This window comes from Balaenoptera acutorostrata, chromosome 20, assembly GCF_949987535.1.
Source record: "Balaenoptera acutorostrata chromosome 20, mBalAcu1.1, whole genome shotgun sequence".
NCBI lineage: Eukaryota > Metazoa > Chordata > Mammalia > Artiodactyla > Balaenopteridae > Balaenoptera > Balaenoptera acutorostrata.
Genome location: NC_080083.1, coordinates 56,082,849 through 56,095,179, shown reverse-complemented (window position 1 = coordinate 56,095,179; position 12,331 = coordinate 56,082,849). Strand labels below are relative to the sequence as shown.

At 49.7% G+C, this 12,331-nt stretch overlaps 1 protein-coding gene across 1 annotated transcript in view; it reads right to left on the bottom strand.

Moving 5' to 3' along the window:
- Positions 1 to 9,112: 9,112 nt before the first annotated feature.
- The window catches only part of PRPSAP1 (phosphoribosyl pyrophosphate synthetase associated protein 1), a 30,219-nt gene continuing 27,000 nt past the window's right edge, over positions 9,113 to 12,331 (bottom strand). The window contains exons 8-10 of the mRNA XM_007185746.2: positions 11,806 to 11,876; positions 10,869 to 11,015; positions 9,113 to 9,860 (exon numbers count right to left, since the gene is read on the bottom strand). Coding sequence (XP_007185808.1) covers positions 9,702 to 9,860; positions 10,869 to 11,015; positions 11,806 to 11,876 — 377 coding nt within the window. The 3' untranslated portion in view covers positions 9,113 to 9,701. The remainder of the gene's footprint in view (positions 9,861 to 10,868; positions 11,016 to 11,805; positions 11,877 to 12,331) is intronic.

The window sequence follows — 12,331 nt, the reverse complement described above, 5'->3', positions numbered from 1 at the left end:
AAAGAATGCACCAAGATATATGTGCAAAGACAGAGTCTGTGGCATTATTTATGAAAATAGATTATCAATAGGGGTATATTCATGGCACAACCATACTGTAGAAAATTAAGACGCTGTTAAAAAAAAGGATGATGGATTATTCCCATTTCCAGCCCAAATGGAGTAATAGGGACTAGATTTATGTTCCGGTCTATAACAACCAAAAACAAAAAACCAAAAAGCAACAACTATGAAACAGTGGTTTTCTAGACATTGGGTATCAGCTGATGAAGGCTAGCAATCCCTGAAAGATTGGGAAGCAAAATATGGGAGCCCTACTGTTGCCTCGGCTTACTGGCTGGATGGTTCCCAGGCTGCAATGCAGGGATGGGGGACTGAAGTGGGGCCCAGCAGACTCCCTGTGTGAGAGACAGAGATAAGCATTCAGGGAGACTGAGGCAGCGAGAGCTCAAAGAACATAGGATTGGGAAGAAAGCACAAGCATGTAAAGACAACAAAGCAGATTCCCAGAGGGTTCCCCCTCGGGTATTCAGCACAGAAAGGACCAGCACATACATGTGACGAAACTACCCAGATTGGGAAAAGAACCATCTTCAAAGCTAGAGGGAACAGCACCCAGACTCTTGTGGGGCTGGGAACAGTGCCTGTTTCTACAGGCCAGTTTGGAGAAACCTGTAATTCAGGGGGCAAAGGACTCAGAAAGGTGCTGCGTCGGAAGTGGAGGATAATCAGCCCTACACTGAACATGGCTATGGATCCACTAAGGAAATAACTCAAGGGACTTCCCTGGTGGCGCAGTGGTTAAGAATCTGCCTGCCAATGCAGGGGACACGGGTTCACGGGTTCGAGCCCTGGTCCGGGAAGATCCCACATGCTGCGGAGCAACTAAGCCCGTGTGCCACAACTACTGAGCCTGCGCTCTAGAGCCTGTGAGCCACAACTACTGAGCCTGCACGCCACAACTACTGAAGCCCACGCACCTAGAGCCCATGCTCCGCAACAAGAGAAGCCACCGCAATGAGAAGCCCGTGCACCGCAACAAAGAGTAGCCCCTGCTCGCCGCAACTAGAGAAAGCCCTCGTGCAGCAACGAAGACCCAAGGCAGCCAAAAAAAAAGCAAAACAAACCTCAAAAAATATACAGTAAAAGATACAGGGAATTAAAATGGTACACTAGGATACATTTATTTAACACAAAAGAAGACAATAACAGAGAAACAGAAAAGACATAAGACATACAGAAAACAAATAGCAAAATGGAAGTTGTGAACTCTATCAGTAATTAAACACTCCAATCAGAAGGCAGAGATCAGCAGAATGGATTTAAAAACATGATCCAGGAGGCCCGTAGTTGCCTAAAGGGGACTTTTCTTTTCGCACCCGGAGGCACGTGAGGCCCCGTCCATGGACTGGGTAGCCGTGGCCACGGAGAGCACAGTAGCGAGTGCCGGTGTGTGTGTCCTGGTGCCAGGAGGGGTGCTGACCCAGTGCGCGTTCACTTTGAAGAGGAAGATGGGGCTGCAGTTAGCTGAAGTCATGTTCAATCTCGTGAAGCCCCTTTCTCAATTGCTCCACTATTCCTTGGGTCCCAAAGCAGAAGATATCCAAAGGGTGACCACAACCTAACAGGCAGTCACCCGCCTTTCCCTCGGTGGAGGCCTGCAGATAGGTTTTAATTTTTGCTTTCTACTTTGTTTAACCTGTCAGGCCACAAAGCTTTGAAGAAGAAATGTCCTTTACTTTGGACACGCTGTTTCTGCAAGACAGCATCTATCCTCAAGGTCCACGGACCTAGTACCATGGCCACTGGAAGATCCTCCGATTGTTAAAAGACCATTGCCACGGATCTAGCTGGCACCCCAGACTCATTACCTTGATCACAGGGAATTGAGGAAGCTTTTTCCTCCCTTGAGCAAGTTTTGACTACAATGCTAGGATTGGGTTTTCCTGATTATGGTAAGTCTTTCATCCTTGCTGACCATTAGAAGGAGAAGTACCAGGAGGAGGAGGAGAAAGAGGAGAAGTAGAAGCAACGTCATCATCACCTCTGGGTAATGAAGAAAACTGCAAAGAACTGCCCTCTCGGCCATCAGAACACGCCCTTGGAAACAAGTGGTCAGTGTCCTTTCACACCCAAGTCCTGGGATGGGCATCTTCCATGTTAGTTCTGAGCTCCTTTAACGGTAGCTGCTACGTGGATAGCTGCAGCCTCCTTCCTCATGTCTGGTTCTCCAAACATGGAATTTACTTTTCCATACTCATCACACTCCCCAACCCCGGACTCACATCCTCCCTTCCACCCTGGCTCTCTACTCATGACGCAGGCAGATGATGCACCTCACAATTGCCTTAGAGTTACCACCAACAACGCAAAAAAACATTGGGCTCAAGTGTGTTGTATTTTCCCAACTTGAGATAGTGAAACTCTCCTTCCACTGCCTTCATTATGGTCTATGCAGGCCTGCACTTGTCATTACTTGCTCTCTTGCTTCTCAAAAATTAATATTTATACTAATTCTCATCTGCTTCTGGGGTCGTTCATGATTATGAGCAACTGTCAGACCCCTGACACTTTCTTACCTCTGGAGAAGTAAAAATGTCTAGAGTTGCTTCTGTTGGGGCTTATTTTTAGGTCTTGCAGGTGTCTTCCAGTGGCACCCCGAGGAAATGTGTTGCTCACTCAAAACATAGGACAGTGACATGTGGGTAAGTGTAAAAAAGCTTTGGCTTAAAACAATATAACAGTGAAAGCAGAGGCCACCTTTTCCTAGGCCACTCTCTTTGTTTGCAGGCTCTTCTTCCAACTCTCTCTGATGCTGCTTTCCTCTGAAGAAGGGCCCCAAACTCAGAAAGCAGTCTGGGAGACCAGAAGGGTGCCTTTTGTACCCAGATAATATTTGGCGAACCCCAGATGGCCACTTGGTGGTGCCAAAGTGTTCTTCGCTCTCTTGCCCCCATGTGACCCTTTTTGAGTGACCCAGATACACAAAGCCAAGGGAAGAGGAACGTCAAGGCCAAAGGGCCGCTGATCCTTGTCATCGAGGGCCGTTTGAAAATACCCACTTTATTCAGACAAAGAAAGCTTAGCCTGGTTATCCTGTGCACTGCCTTGGCACAGATGCCCGCACCCGTGGGTACAAGTCACCATCAGCAAAAGGCTTCCTGAAGAGGTTTTATTTCCAGGGTTGGTCACCTTTGTCCACTAATAGTGAAGGGACTCGTGCATTTCAGGACAGACTCTAAAGGAACTCTGAAAAGCTATGAAAGCAAATCAAAACTATGCTCTGGTACTGTTTTCTATCTAATCGATCGGCCAAGCTAAAAAAAGTGGGTACCAACAGACAGCGTTGGCGGGATACTGAGAAACAAGTTCTCTCCTACATTGCTGGTGGGGGTCCAAACCGGAACCCTGCCCACAAAAGGTAATTTGGCAAAAGCTAGCCAAATCACAAATGCGCGTTCTGTTTCTAGGAATCTACCCTATGAGTACCTTCACTTGTGTGAGTGTCACATTAGAGCATGGTTTGTTATAAGACTGGGGAAAAACATAAAAAATATCCATAATAGAAAACTTGTGAAATAAATTATAAACATCCACAGAATGGAATACTGCACAGCAGTAAAAAGGGAAAGGTTCGGGGGCCCCACCGAAGACCGCGCCCAAGCCCCCCACCCCACCCCACCCCCGTCTCTGTTCACCATTTGTGAGGCCTTCCAGCCGTCAGTAATCGCCTGCTCCAGCTCTTCCCAGGTGACCATGGTGGCTTCTTCTGCAGCAGGCATCACACTGAGCTTCCAGCTCATTGTTTCCTGACAGTGAAAGACAACACGTATGCGTGCACACACACACACCAAACACACACAACATACAATACAACACACACACACACACACACACACACACACACACACCGAGTTTAATCCCAGGAAGCTTTAGGAACAGAACAGAAGTAACAGGATTGGGTGGGTCCAAAGCCCCGAGGAAAAGCCACTCAGTAAGTCCTGAGTGGCTGGTTTCCTGTCCCATGTGGGCCCTGGATGGACAACTGAGCAAGGAGGGAAAGAATGTTCCCTCATTCCAGGGGGGGCACCCCAAGAGGCAGAGGTCATACAGCACCCCACCCTGGAAGGATGCAGACACCTGGGGTGAGAGTCTGGATGAGCCCCGAGAAAGGGGGCCGGGCTGCGGGCAACCATCCTGCCCCCTGGGGCCCCTGAGGGCCCTTTCCCACAGAACTGGCTGAGATTACCAGGAATTCGTCCCTTTCTCTAATCAGCTTCTCCAGTTCGTCAATCCGTCGGAGGAGTTTCTGGAAGAAGAGTGCAGAGATTGAGGATCAAAGCAGCCCCTCCTGTGGCCCCTACACGTGCGTGCACACACACACACACACACTCTCTCTCTCACAAGGCAGAAGAGGAAAGGAAGTATGTGGGTCTGAGAGAAGCCGAGGGTAAAGAGAAGGCTGGTAAGCCAGGCTCCCCGTTCTCTTCCCAGCCAACAAGAGGAAGGGAAGCGAGTGTGGTAGGTGGTACCCGGGGACAGCGTGCCACAAGCAAAAACAATGCAGGAATGGGAACCTTTCTGTGGTCCTGGGATGCATTTCACACAACCCACTAGTGAGACATTCCAGCACTGCTCGAGGAGGCTAACCTCGCCTCTCAAGGACAAAGATGACTGGGTACTTCAAGGGCATCTGAACGACTGTGTTGCTTAAAGAGAAAAGCACCTCAAAAGAACCAAAGCAAATTGCTACCATTTAAGTGGCTCCTTATAACTTCTGCAAACCTCCAGAATCTACGAATCTAAAGGTAAAACAAGCCTTTAGTCTAACCGAAGACAGCCCCAAACCTAAAAACACCACACTTTAAAAAGAAAAGCTTCCCAGAGCAAAAATGAGTCCTGCTGGGGGCTGGAGGCCTGGGATGAGGTGGGCACGTGGCATCCGTGGGTGAGTCTCCTCCAGGGTCTCGGCCGCCTCCTCCTTTGAGCTTTTCTTCTCTCTCAAGTCTCTCTTCTCAGCCTCTCCCTGGGCTTCCTCCTAATTGCTCCTCCTTTTTCCCCAGCTCTAATCCCCTACTCCGGCCTCATATGGGCCTGAAACAGGAGCACTGCCTAGTATCTCCTGGAACTGGCATACTTCCGGTCTCTGCTGTTCACTGCAAAATGCTTACGCTGAGGGATTTGTGCTTCTCTCTCCCAGGGAGCAAAGATCCAAGTGAGAGTGGGGCTGCCTGGGGGGCTGCAGGTAGGGGGATGGTGGTGGTGACCCGTAACCCTCTCCGTTCCAGTCCCCCTCTTCTTGGACCAAGCTTTGTCTCTCAACACCCACCACCTTCCTTCTTTACTCTAGTTTAAAGGAAATTCGCTCAAAGAATATTGAGAAGTTGTCAGCCCCTCTCTGGGTCGGTCAGGATGCCTGGGTGTCTGACAAGTGGTGGGTGAGCCCCCGTGTAAACAGAGGGGACGAAGAAGGCTGCCCGGGAAGGGGCCACTCAGTTCCCCAAGGTGGGGTCCCGGCCGCCCTCACCTCCGGGTGCAACTCGGGTTGCTCCTTCGCCTTTTGCTGGGCTTCCTTCAGTATTTTCACGTCTTCCATGATGTCCTGGAGCAGCTCCATGCTCTGAAACGTAGAGCACGGGCCGCGCCGCGTGGGCCCAAGCCGCAAGCAGGCCTGGGCCCCGCCACGCCTCCCGGCTCCGGCCTCCTCCCCCAGGTGCGCCTCCGGGGCTCAGCTCCAGGGGGCGCTGCAGAGCGGCCGGGGCGGGGGGAGGGGCGGACAGCCTGCGCGCCCACCTGGGGGACCAGCTCGCCGTCCTTCCGGACTACCGTCGACCCTACTTGCGCCTTCCCCTGCATAAGCAAGGGCAGGTCCTTCACTTCCAGCCAGTCCCGGGCGTCCAGCCCTCCGGCCTGGGAGGGGAAGTGCTCCACGTGCGCCACGATGGCCTGCACCTGGCTCCCCATGGTCGTGAGCTGCAGGCTGAGGTCCTGGACCTGCCCGCCCAGGTCCTTCACCTGGCTCTCCAGCGCCTGCGGCTGCGCCCTACCGCTTGAGAGCCGCGGGGACTCGAACAAGCGACTCTGCTCGAGCATCGGGGACGGGAAGTCGATCCGAGTATCCTGCAGGTTGAGATTCTTGAGCATGGCCACGATGAGCGTGTGCAGGGCCGTGAAGTTGACGGCGCCCACCTCCGGGGTACCGATGGCGAGGTCGGCCAGCTCCCGGAGGGAGACCGAGGGGGCCGCCGTCGTGGGCGGCATCGTGCGCCTTCTCCGGCGGCCCTGCCCCCCTCACGGCTTGTCGCGCTTCTGAGGCCTTTCCGGGCCCCTGCGAGGCCCCGGGGCACCCCCGCCCCTGGGTCCCGCCGCGCCGGGCAGCAGTCGCAGTCTGGAGCCCGCCTGGAGGACGGAGAGGAAGCGCCTGGCCCTCGGGCTTCCCGCTCTTCGCTCCCGGGAAACCGGGGTCCGGGCACCGCCGAGCCTCCGCCGTCAGCCCGCCACCGTCCGATCTTCGGTCTCCGAGCTCGAGCCCTGGAGTGCCCTGCCCTGGCGGCTGGCGGACGTTTGGAACTGGGTGCGCGGCCCCGTTCGCTGCCCGGTTGTGGGAGCCCCCCCCGCGCGCCCCCGGGATTCCGCGCAAGAACACGCCCCGCTGAGAGCCGGCCTTAGCGCGGAGACCTGCCCGTTCTAGAAGCCACCCCCGACCCCCAAAGACAGCCAGTCCTAGTGGGTCAGGAAGCCCTGGCCACACCCCAAGGTGCCACCAATTTTTGTTCTCAGTAAACGCTCCCAAACGGCACTATAAGGGCTGTGCCGAGGCATTCCTACCAGGAAACACATCCGTTTTGGCGCGGGGAGGGGCGGGGGAGGGGTGGAGACCCCTTAAGGTTCACCTAGATTCCAGCTGATTTACTCTCCTGTGGGGGCCACAACAGTGGGAAGATTTAAGAGGCCTCATGGCCACTATGTTTTGTGTGTTTTAGTTGTTCCCTTCGCAGGGCGGTGGCACAGATCTAAGAGACGCAGTCCTGAGACCTTGGCCCCTTGGGAACAGTTTCCATATCATTCTGCTCAATCAGAAGGGAAGGTAACCTGGAAAAAGACCACTCACTACCCAGGCGGTTCCAGTTAGCCACAAGCTGATAGACCTTCTCTGCGCCGCCCTGGCCTCATTTATCTCAAAACAGACATCTGGTCAAGCGCCAGCATCTCCCCTGGTTACAAGGCAGGACTGATTAGACAGGACCAGAGGAATCTGATGCCCTCAGCAATTGAGGCTTGACTTCCCCATACTAGATTCTCCCAGAAAACAGGTAACAATTTTCAGTGTTTATATTCAGGAAGCTAAAGAAAACTTGTAACTGCATCTATACTATGTATTATTTTAACTACTTTCCAAATTCAAATTTTTAGTTTAGTCTGAACTGGTAAAATTGAAACCCTTCATTTTTCACTCCCTCCCCCTCCAATAAAAGCAGTGTTTCCTGGAAATGGAGTTTTAGACACGAGTCTAAAACCTCCCTGAGGGTAACACCCAAGGATTTTTGTTCATTTTTGTCACCCAGAGCCTGACACACAGTAGGCCTTCAGGTGGTTGTTGAGATCATCAAAAGAAGAAATTCTCTGTAGTCTTCTGTGCACTTACACTCTTACATTAGAAAACGTAAGGCTGGGGGTTTCCCTGGCAGTCCAGTGGTTAAGACTCCGCCTTCCAATGCAGGGGGTGCGGGTTCGATCCCTGGTCAGGGAGCTAAGACCCCACATACCTCAAGGCCAAAAAACCAAAACATAAAACAGAATCAATACTGTAACAAATTCAATAAAGACTTAAAAAAAAAAATAGTCCACATCAAAAAAAATCTTAAAAAAAAAAAAAGAAAACGTTAAGGCCAGATCACAAAGTTGAAGTTGAAGCCTTAGGACTGAGCATCAGCTGTACTGGAGGCTGTGGTGTGGTGTGTGGGCTTAACCATTCTAAGTTCAGTGACTTTCTACTGAATGTGACTGCTACTACTACACTAGCTACGGCCAGAACATCGGCTCCCAAGTCCTCACGTTTCCATTTTCATGTCCCTGAGACTTGCTATCATGCCAGGCACACACTAGGACTCACTAAACGCCAATGCAAAGAGCTTATTCTAATATACTCCAATTCTAATCCCAGGAGATATATTCTCCTAAACGCTTTTGACAAATAAGTACATTTAAAATCTCTTTTAGAGACACAGGAAAGAAAACATTAACCGCAGGTATAAATGGAATTTGGGGTTGAAAAGGACCTTAGCTTTCAATTCCTAACCTCCCCTTCCACAACCGATGACAGAGGGCCAGAAAGGACTGGTCATCTGACCGACCTCCAGGACAGAACCAGTCTCCTGAGTAACAGTCCGCGGCTCTTCCTCTACAACCATGCTAATTATTTGATAATTAAGTTCTTTCCTCAGAATTCCCCTACTTGGACTATTAACAAAAGGCAACTTCTTTGTGTGCTTGAAAAAGCAAATGTGCTCAAGTCTTGATGGCGGGCTGGGAACTTTCCTAGTCATTGGGAAAGGGGGAAAAATGTCCAGGAAACCTCCCTGCAGAGAAATACAATTGTACAAATAAGCGAATTGCCCTTTATTATCTCTTAGAAGCTATGAGAACCAATGAGAGACTACAGTTCATTTCCGGGCAGACACTCCTCCTGCCTGTTTCATTCAGTCCTGACTTGGATCAGACTAAAAGGTATAAAAAGTCTACACTGCATTTGCGGCAAGGCCTGCCCGACAAATAAGGTATCAACTAGAATCGTGATTATGTAATTTAAAATGGTGGCAGAATGATCAAGTGCAGTCCTAAGTAATGCAACCAACCTAAGTGTCACCTGTCATGCAGGGAAAAGTACAGTTACGTTTTTTTGTTTTTGTTTTTTAATTTAGGTTGAAAATATATTATTCAACAAGAATTTAACGTCACGGAATGTGAAGGGAAGGGAATGGAACCTGCAGAGGGAGACTTATGTCCAGGAGCCATGGACCTGGACCACCCTGCGTTCAAGGCACCAGCTTCTGCAGAGTCTGGACAGAAGGCAGGAGAGTGGGCAGCTCTGCAATGTAGTGAAGACACTAGCAAGACAGAAAATTCTTTTATTTGCAATTTAAGAGCAACTCGGAGATCCAGAGTTAGGATGTGATTTTTTAATCTGATGTCCTCGCTAGGAGTAACGCCACAAATGCTTCATTGTTCGCTGGCTGCTGGCAAGGAGTTTCTCAAAGAAAAATATGATTCTCTGTAAAAGATGTGCACGAAGTTGACTGGCGAGAGGACAACTGGAATAGGAACAGTGCCGGGTGCTCAGCTCCCCTAACCAAGTTCAACATTAACACGGACGTTTCCCTGCGCTGGAAACAACTGAATGAACGTTAGAGAGTTAGGACTTGATCTCCCTTTCACTCCCTTTCAATATCAACAAGATTTTCAGATCCTCTTCAGGAAGGTGTCTAACTTTTTTTTAAGGAACAGGATGGCGACGGCAGACAGTTGAGGCCATGAACCCGTGATCTCTGTCTTCCCCTTGACCATCTTAATGCCTCCTACCTACCAAACTTGGCAAGAGAGACCATCTGCCTCCCTTGAAAGGAAATGCTGTGTACATAATGGTTGGCACTGCTTTTCACATGTTTTCCTTGGGAGTTCCAGGGACAAGGCAACCGGGAAAGCTAGTCGTCCACTGTGATGTTTCGGAAAAGGTACGCCATGGACTCCCCGTTGTGGATTCTCCGAATCGCTTCAGAAAGAATCAGACTGATGTCCACAGTCTTAATCTTGGGACACTGCAGCTTCTGGACCTCGTGAGGGACAGTATTCGTCACCACCACCTGGTCGTTGCAGTAATGGAAAAGAAACGCTGTTACTGATGTGTGCGGCCCAACGTGGTCACTCAGAAAAGTTTACCTAACGTGTGGTACCCACAGACCAAGGCCCAAACTATAAAACCTTATTCCACTCAGTACAGTTCTTACAAAAGAACCCGACTTTACACAGGGCAAAGTTTACATGATTCATAACAGAAGCTTAGGAAGGTCACGTCTACGTATGCAGAAATGACAGGGTGAGCCCCAGCACTGCGGGAAACCTTCCTATTATCAAGGAAGAATTCAAGTCTTGAGAGAAACGCTACTATGGTATCAAATCATATTGAAATACAAATTATACTGAAGTACACAGAGCAAATCTTTATGAAAATAGACATATATTCCTAACTATACATCTGCCCCAACAGACCACTAGCCACCCAAAGCACGATCTCACAGTCCTCTCGAGAGGGAGTAAGCAATACTGACTGAGGGGCTTCCCTGGTGGCGCAGTGGTTAAGAATCCGCCTGCCAATGCAGGGGACACGGGTTCGAGCCCTGGTCCGGGAAGATGCCACATGCCGTGGAGCAACTCAGCCCACACGTCACAACTACTGAGCCTGCGCTCTAGAGCACACAAGCCACAACTACTGAGCCCGCGAGCCACAGCTACTGAAGCCTGCGTGCCTAGAGCCCGTGCTCCACAACAAAGAGAAGCCACCGCAATGAGAAGCCCGTGCACAGCAACGAAGAGCAGCCCCTGCTCGCCACAACTAGAGAAAGTCCGTGTGCAGTGACGAAGACCCAATGCAACCAAAAATAAATAAATTAATTAAAATAAAATAAAAAAAGAAAATTTCAAAAGAAAAAAAAACTGAATGAGCCATTTAACTATTCACGGAAAACAGAGCAGCAAATTGTGACTCAACTTCCTTGAATGGGTCGTCCAGGATATCTACCTTACGCAGAAACAATGGATCTCTGTATATAAAATAAAAAATTAAAGACTTCAAAAAAAAAGAGCAGACAGACCTCGTCGATGGAGGACTCCTCAATCAGACGGGGGGCCTCCGCAGACAGGATGCCGTGAGTGGCCATGACGTAGATCTTATAAGCGCCTCTCTCTTTCAGGATCTCCGCAGCAGCAACAAAACTTTCCACATCATCAATGATGTCATCCTGAGAAGAGACCAGTGTTAGTGCTAAGTTCCCTCCATCCCCATCTATAAACACACACCTCTCTGCACTTTGCTTCAGAGGATGTCTAATGGAAAATCAGAGCTATCTGCCCGGGTCAAAGACTGAACGTCCATTTGGAACCGCGTGGCCTTGTAACGTGCATGCCTGTCCGTGGAAAGAGCAGCAAAGCCTCACTACAGTCATACGCGACATTTCGGCCTGAGTTCAGGAGACTGCCAAGACTCCTTTCCCTGTTTCAAATTTCTGATGAATCCCACATAGCCAGTGTCTCATTTACTTTTTTCCAAGAGAAAGTTAATAGAGGGGAACAGAGAAATAAAGTGAGCCATTGTAAAGGGCCAGTCCTCTGGCCCAGCTGAGGCGTTTAGAGCTGGGAGCACGTGTATCATGTTAAAGTAACAAAGAACAAGACACACATTCTTGTTAGTGAGAATGAACAGCCCACCTTCAGCTCACTTCACTGCCCACGAGCTTAAGGTTGAGTAAGTCAGCTGGTTTGACAGGACACAGACCCCTTCAGACAAAGGTTATTTATGGAATCGAATTTACTTACAGGTGCTACTACTGTGCTCGTTTTACACCTGTAGGTTATAATAATCCCGGTTCATCTGTTTAAAAGTTTCTCCTAGTTGTCCTAGGGGAGCCTGGGTGAGAAAGGCTAGATGGGTCCACTTAAATGCATCATCGTCACTGGACACCAATCCTAAGGTGGACACCTACTAAGAGTCAGTAATGTCATCTCTGCACACGAAGGAAGACTGTGACCTACCACAATGATCGCGATGCGTCCTCCAACATCTCCCACTACCGTGATCGGTGGCTTCTCCTTGGCCATCATCACTAGCAAAGCAAGACAAATCACAAGACCTCTGTTAGTCATGTATCACTAGGTAAATGTAGTCATCATAACGCCATTCCCTGGAAGTGGTGGCAGAGCCAGGGCGGACAATTAAAAAGTGTGCAGATTCCCCTCAATCAACCTGGGCTCTCTCAGAAACAGGTTATCCGGAGCAGCACCGTCCAACAGCAGGGAAGGCGAGCCATAAAAGTAAGTTTACATTTTCTAGTACCCACATTAGAAAGCAAAAAGAAATAGGTGACATTAATAGATTTTTATTTTACCCAATATAGCCAACATATTATTGTTTTGATACATAATCTATATACAAATTTATTAGAGATGTTTTACTTTTTTTTTTTCATACTAAGTCTTCGTATTTGGTGTGCATTCTCCACACGCAGCGATTCTCAGTTGGGACCAGCCACGTTTCAAGGGCTCAGCAGCCCCGTGTGCC